Source organism: Rosa rugosa, chromosome 1 (assembly GCF_958449725.1).
Source record: "Rosa rugosa chromosome 1, drRosRugo1.1, whole genome shotgun sequence".
Lineage (NCBI taxonomy): Eukaryota > Viridiplantae > Streptophyta > Magnoliopsida > Rosales > Rosaceae > Rosa > Rosa rugosa.
The window spans coordinates 52,311,574-52,318,729 of record NC_084820.1 but is presented as its reverse complement, the minus strand read 5'-3'; the positions used below and the strand labels follow the sequence as shown (position 1 = coordinate 52,318,729).

At 37.2% G+C, this 7,156-nt stretch overlaps 1 protein-coding gene across 2 annotated transcripts; it reads right to left on the bottom strand.

Moving 5' to 3' along the window:
* Positions 1-2,817: 2,817 nt before the first annotated feature.
* LOC133740673 (phospholipase D alpha 4) lies at positions 2,818-5,919 on the bottom strand. Of its 2 annotated transcripts, none has more exons than XM_062168612.1 (4): positions 5,692-5,919; positions 5,013-5,573; positions 3,729-4,923; positions 2,818-3,496 (listed from the first exon to the last, which is right to left on the bottom strand). In XM_062168612.1, the coding sequence occupies exons 1-4, from the start codon at positions 5,782-5,784 to the stop codon at positions 3,009-3,011; spliced, it is 2,337 nt and encodes a 778-aa protein (XP_062024596.1). In that variant the 5' UTR covers positions 5,785-5,919; the 3' UTR covers positions 2,818-3,008. The 2 variants fall into 2 exon arrangements, with proteins under 2 accessions (XP_062024596.1, XP_062024606.1); XM_062168622.1 differs by having other exon boundaries at positions 2,818-3,463.
* Between the last annotated feature and the right edge of the window lie 1,237 nt (positions 5,920-7,156).

The window sequence follows — 7,156 nt, the reverse complement described above, 5'->3', positions numbered from 1 at the left end:
TGGAAACGTTTTCCAACTGCCATAACTTCTCATACGAACTCCGATTTTCGCGTTCCACATGTCCACGAACTCGTATCGACGCGCTCTACAACTTTCGTGAAGGAAGTTCTCACATAATCTAAACGTATAAAAAGTCAAACTTCGTAACCCCCTAAAACGTGCACTCCGAATAATTATTCGTCCGAAAATAAATCCACTCCACCCTCGAACCACGAAATCGTACAACGAACACCTTATTAATCCCAGGAAACATTTAGGAATTAATAACAAATTTTCGAGGTCTTACAATACCCCTCTGTTATTTCTCCCTTCCTTTTTTTTTCTTTTTAATTTCTCTTTTTCCTTTTTAATTTCTTTTTTTCTCCTTTTTTTTTTTTTTCCTTTTTAATTTCTTTTTTTTCTTTTTTCTTTTTCATTTTTAATGACTATTGTATCCTGCTGCATCGGTAGCACCACGTCGGCAAACCAATCCAGATCAACCCGAAACCCAAATTTTTGTTCTCCACGCCGGCGGCCATTTTTCTTTTCCATCACTATTCTTCTTCTTCACTTCTGGTTTTGGTCAACTTGGCCATCAAAACCATCATTTCAACTAGACCCAAAATCCAAATCACAATTTTGAGCAAGACCCAAAAACCTCAGGGTCTGAAAAAATGGTAGTTTTCAGTGAAAAGTTTCCAAATTAAGGCTTGATGTGGAGAGAGAAAGTGGGATTTGAGTGAGAGAGAGAGAGAGAGAGAAGTAGTTTGTGAAAACAAGAAGGGAGTGGTTTAGCGGCGAATTTCTGAGCTGATTGAGATCTGCTTGTGTTTGCGAGATGGCGTCGGCGACGATGGAGGCGAGGGCGGATCCACTAAGAGACAACAGAGGGAGATGTCTTCAGAGAAGGTGAAGAAGTGATCGATCAGCTCCTAGCCTCTTGCTTTTGCTCGATGTCCATCTCTGCACCGCCAAGCTAGGTCTTTGCTAGGTTTGGTTTCAATTTGGGGAGAAACAGATGGGTTGTGGAGTTTGATCGGAATGGGATGGTGGGTTGAGGAAGGAGAAAGTAGGCAGAACAAAAAGAAAAAAAAAAAGGAAAAAAAGAAATTAAAAAGGAAAAAAATTAAAAAGGAACAAGAAAAAAAGAAGAAAAAGAAATTAAAAAGGAAAAAGAAAAAAAGAATTTAAAAAGGAAAAAAAAAGACAAAAAATTAAAAAAAATTAAAAAGGAAAAAAAGGAAGGGAGAAATAACAGAGGGGTATATTGGACATTTCACCCAAGGCAAACTCCTAATTTGACGCTAAAGGGACCTATTGGAAGGAAATTGAGAGGTCAGGGAGTTTTTAGATTAAATTAAAATGTTAAGGACTGAAACGATGAGAGAGTCAAAGTATAGGGACTAAACAGATTTTTAAGTACACCTCTTTAATTTTACCAAAACACCCTTAAATAATTAAATCTGTATCTTCAACAATTTGTTTTTTTTTTTTTTTTTCTTATCTCTATCAATTCATTCATGAAAAATTTTGTGAGTAAGCTGCCTACATTTTTTGTATACTTTCAGTGACAGAATCAAAAAGTGATTTTTGGAGGATCCGAACAAGTAGACAATTACAAAGATTTTTCTATTAATCCAGATCATAGTTTTTTTTTTTTTTTTTTTGCAATATGGATGGTTCTAGAAAAGACTTTGGTTCTCAAATAAATAATATATTTATACGTCGATTAAATCTAATTAAAAACTTGGATCTTAATTAGTAATAACTACACCAAAATATTCAATAAATTTAGTTTAAGGAAATTTCAAATTCAGATTGTTTTGAATTTACTTTTGTATTAAATGATGAGGCCATGTATAGAAATTAATTATCTTTACTTTTTTTTTTTTTTAAACCCCGACGAAGCGAGGATAATTTATTAAAAAAGGAAAAGAAGAATAGTAAAGTAGGAGGGGCCTAAATCATAGCCCACCAGAAACAAAAAACCAACCTATAACTTGCAACTAACGAAGAAAACTAACAAAATCGAAAGTTGGGAAGCCCCAACCAATCGCTATTACAAAAGGAGAGAACTGAATCAGGGGGCAAGTCCCACCACGTCAAACCTGATGAATTTATCCCTTCATTTGCCAAAGCATTTGCAACTCGGTTACCTTCACGAAAAATATGAGAAGAGCAAAACTCCATCTGCGAAATCTGGTACAAGCAGTTCCTCCACTCTACTCTTAATTAGTTGCCAAGCCACTAAGGTAGGAGAGCGAAGGAAGTGAAGAACTAACTTTGAATCCACTTCCAACCAAATATGCTTCCACTCCCTTACCCAAGCTAATTCAATAGCTTGGATAACAGCCATAACTTCAGCGGCAACAGAACTAGCAATGTCCAAATTAGAACAAAAAGCACCTAGAACCTTGCCTCTATAATCCCGAAACACCCCGCCATAGCCAACTTTATTCGAGCTAGTTTTCCATGCCCCATCAGTGTTCACCTTAATATACCCATAAGGAGGAGGATGCCAGTTAACTTCAATTATTCGTGGAGCACGACGAGGTTTACATTGCACCCCAAATTTCTTCAACACCACAAGCTCCTCACAGGAATTAAACATGCAGCCCGTAGCTATCTTACTTGATGAAAAAATATGGCTAGAAATTAGAGAACATGCACGAACATCATTCACTCTAAAGCCATCATATTTAATCTTTACTTAATTGTTTTAGGTAAATTATAAAGTTATATAGGTAATATAATGAATTTCAAAAAAAAAAAAATTTGAATGTAATATTAATAGGAAAGGTAAGAAGAGTATTTGTTTTTTTTTTTTCCTCTTTTCTCTCTTTGTCCTTATTTGTCTTTTCATATGAGTTAACAAAATCAAAGAAACCAACAAACGTAAATTTGACCAACTAATTTGACCAAAACGTAAAAAGAATTACTTGTTACATCAACTAATTTGACCAAAACGTAAATTTGGAGCGCATCGGAAACGTTAGCTACGATGTAATTTGTCAGTAAACAGTATCTGACTAGGTAGTAAATATTGGCAGTAGAACTTTTGATCTCTTGCCCTTAACCAAACTCTTTGTATCAGGAAAAAGACCACCTCCTTCCACAAGCTCCTCAACAAAACCATCCTCTGTTACACTCATAGGGTATGTCACAAGGTGAACACCTTCCATGTCGACCACTTCTTCACCGCTGTAAGTTTTCCACATCTGGTCTCCGATGTAACGCACAGTCTTCAGGCATTCTATGCTTTCGGGGTGTTCATACAACTCTTCAGCGCGGCCTGTGTGCTCGTACCATAATGACATTCGGTATGCTCCAATGTCCCCTGTAGAGCTCATCCTTATAGTCTTGCTGTCATGATCATCGTCTCTGATTGTCTGGTAGCATCCGATGGCAATCTCGGTGTCTCGTTTTCCATCCATTGATCTTTGGTTTATGTTTGCAGATCCTATGATAAGGTATGCATCGTCCACTGAAAGGAGAAGACACCAAAACAAAGAGACCACTATAATGGAGGAAAATAAAAGGAGATATTGTAAGAATAGCATTCTCAAAAAAATAAAAGGAGATATTGCAATATAACATTTACCATATGAGGTAATGATGACAATATTGTTGATCACATCTCTCACGCGGGTGTCTTATGTAGCGGGACGTACTCAATTTTACTAAAGAGATATGATCTATAATTTAAAATAAAATACTAGTGTTGAGTAGTTTAAAGTTGGGACACATACCTATCATGAGCTTGGAGTGAACATACACCATGAACCTCCTATGCTTCTGTGCATTCCAGTACTGTGTTCCACTGTGAGGAGAATGTGGAGCGACAAAGTCTCCTTGTGTCTCTACTTCTCTATTGGCCAGGCAATAGAAGTTCAAATAGTCTCTTGGGTGCTCCTGAGTCCCACTTTCTTTTATAGCTTCTCCAATCATCTTATACATCATTGACATTGTTTCTCTAGTCAAATGAAGTATATCCTGCACTGATTCACTCTCAGGTAGACCTTCTGGCCACATTGGTATTACTATGTACACTCCAAACCGCTCCTTTGCTTTTATCTTATTGGCCACCTTGAGTGCAATCTCAATTGGAATCAAGTTTATACACCCACAATGTTGGTCCCTCTCCCACAAATGACACCCTCCTATGAAATATTGGTTCTCAATGTAGATAAACCTATCGGCACCTCTAATTGCTTTCACATAAGCCTCATGAATGCTTTGCTCCACAGTCAAGTTTCCGAACAATTGGGACGCCGAAACGTGGTCAATTGATCTGAGCACTTGAACATTCCAACCCCTTTCAGAGGGTTTGCTTGCATAAGTCTGCCGAATCAAGCTTGTTAAGGTGCTCGCAGGAACCAATACAGAAGGATCACATTGTTTACTCCATCGTTGCTCGAAATTCGTTAGCACATCCCAAGCAGCCTCCCCAGTTATACAAGCATGGGCATCGTGCCATGGTGTTCTTGGCCCTCCTTTTTGGAGGCTAGACCCCGCAATGTTCGTCTGGTAGAAATCATAGCAATGTGATTCTGTGTTGAGTGTGTGGAACAATGAATGTTGCTCGGTGTCATAGCGCCCATCACATAGATCCAGCCCACCAATGAAGCTCATAATTTCTCTCTCCCTTGGACTAATGCAACATTTAGTGTCTACTGTTATTGTTTTCTGATGGTGAGAGAAGATTGTGGGGAACTTACGGTGCAACCTTGGGCACAATTTGCACACTACTTTGGTGTGTGAAAAGTAGGCAAATGCATCTTCATCATGTGTTCTCATAATTCCTTCATTCTTGATAAGTGGTAAAGATGTTTCATCATCCCAAAGCATAATTCTCACCGCCACGCCTTCCTCAGCTTTCTGTTTCAAAAGTTCACCAAGCTTCACTCCTCTTGCATGTGGGATTGCTGTTTGAGGATCCCTGACCTGGTTAAGATCATGCAAATTAGGTTCCGAAAACAATATAACTGAGACTATTTTGTAGCTAAGAAATAGTAGGGTTGCGAATTCATTACCAGGACCATTTTTGGATTAAAAGACCAGCCTGCAATGTAAATCAAATGTTCTGCACCCTCAATAGCTTTGTATACATCCTCCCATAGTCTTCTTGGAGTCCCACAAAACTCAGGCGAAGGCTTGAAACTTGAGCAATGGTGAGCATCTTGATAAAGAATGACATGACTATTGGATCTCTGTGGAAATGTTGCATTCCTCAGCCCTTGGAATTCACCATAACTAATCATTTTCCCCCAACTTGGTTCAAATTCCGCCGGTTTAAACCATAACATGAACCGGAGCTTAAGTTCTGGATTTGGCTTCCCACTTTCTATTAGGAGAGGGAGATTACCATTAATAAAGCTTGCTTCACTTAGTATCTGATGAGCATGGATTTGAAATTTCCCCAAGGTGGTGCATTTTGTTTTCATTGTAATGGTAATGATTGAATCTGATGAATGAGCACATAGGATTTGAAAGGTTTGGTTCCATACGCGGTCGCGTTCATGGGTTGTTTTTGCTACTTTCTTGTTGTCTATCTTGATGGTCACATACGCTGGCTTCCCATTTCCAAATATACACTGCAAAACACAAGTTTTTGTTAATTAGAACAAAAATTGAATCCTTTTACGCAATATTAAACTTTGATCTAAATCGTTTACTTCAGTTTTCCTAGTTCATAGATCGATTAGTACTTACATTGAAGGGGAATGGTGGTGGTATGTAAGGTGTGGCATGGAAGATGGTAGCTTCAAGTGTTCCATGGAGAAACCTATGTACTTTTCCGTCCATGGCTCAAACCTTCAAATTCTGAACAAAAAAACAAAAATCTGTAGCCTTTACACAACTAATCCAACCAGAGACAGACAGGTATGATATGGATTTCGTTTTGTCTTGGCTTGGTTCATCGTGCATGCTATATAAAGGTGTTTTGCTATGTTTTATGTTTGAATTGAAAATTGGGAAGGGAAACTTAAAATGCAAATGAAAAGGTCGGCAGTAGGAAAAACTTGTGAAACTATCAATGTCTAGTCTTAGAGGCAACCTTCAACTCCATCACAAGTTTTCACGTCAAGTTGAAGTGTCTTAAACTCAAATGAACATATTTCCTTGCCCTAAAAACCTAAATTCAAAGAGTACCATTTGTTTGTTCTTCTTTAAAATTATGAGTCATCCAAAAATAAGCTGACCTTTACATTGATTAACTAAGATAAACTTGACAAATTAACCAACAAGCAAGAGAGCTTTAGGAATTAGATATTGACCAATTTGGGTTTGACTTGCTAAACAAAATTTGCCAAACTCAAAAGTCATTAGTTTTCAATACATTTTTGGGTAGCCCCAAGTTGAACAATTGGAAAAGAAGCTCAGAAATGTCTACTGGAATGATTAGGCACAACTCATCTTTGGATCACTAACAGTCGTCTCCCTACTATGTGATGTCAACAAAATGGGAGATTTATATGTCACAGAAACAAGACTGTAAAGCAATCTCCATATAATAGAAACTGGAGAGAAACTTTTTGTGGAAGAATCTGGTTTAGATAATGATGTAGATGATGATGTATGACACGTTGTTGTACTTATCAATGTCAACATTACAGGCCCAATTCAAAAGTGAAAAGAACATTTTTGAACAAGAAAGGTTCCTAGAAAGGGCAATTACAAAGCTAAGTGCTAACTAGTGGGATTTAGTTTGGAAAAGGAAATTCCTTAGGTAATGATCAAATGATAATGTAAGATGTAAAAAAATTCTCATGCAATGTACTTGCGTAGTTTATGATAAGATATCTGAAATGAGAATGAGGGATCTCCGCCCTTATTTTCCAATTATTCTCAAATTTCTTTATCATTGGGATTAGAGATTCAGTGAAGACCTACTCCAATGAAGATTTTTGTCATTTCTATACTCTAATAAGATGTCGTATTTATTTTTAATTATTTATTTTTGTACGACATTTTAATTGCTCAAAACAACTTTTTTTTTTTTTTTTTTTGAACAATTTGTATCTTTTAAATCTCATCTCTCATATAGGCAAGGCCTTTCTCTCTTTTTATGAGTTTTTTTATTTTTTTTAACCTCATCCCTCCCCACTCTTGATGGGGCTTGAACACATGATCACCTCTCAAATAAGAAGCTATTGTTTCTCTCTCTTTATGAGTT

Excerpts from the sequence above, each read along its gene's own strand:
- LOC133740673 (XM_062168612.1), bottom strand. The coding sequence starts at position 5,784 with ATGGACGGAAAAGTACATAGGTTTCTCCATGGAACACTTGAAGCTACC. Across the intron at positions 5,574-5,691 it reads CACCACCATTCCCCTTCAAT|TGTATATTTGGAAATGGGAA; the intron begins GTAAGTACTAAT and ends TGTGTTTTGCAG. Across the intron at positions 3,497-3,728 it reads TCACTCCAAGCTCATGATAG|TGGTCTCTTTGTTTTGGTGT; the intron begins GTATGTGTCCCA and ends CCTCCATTATAG.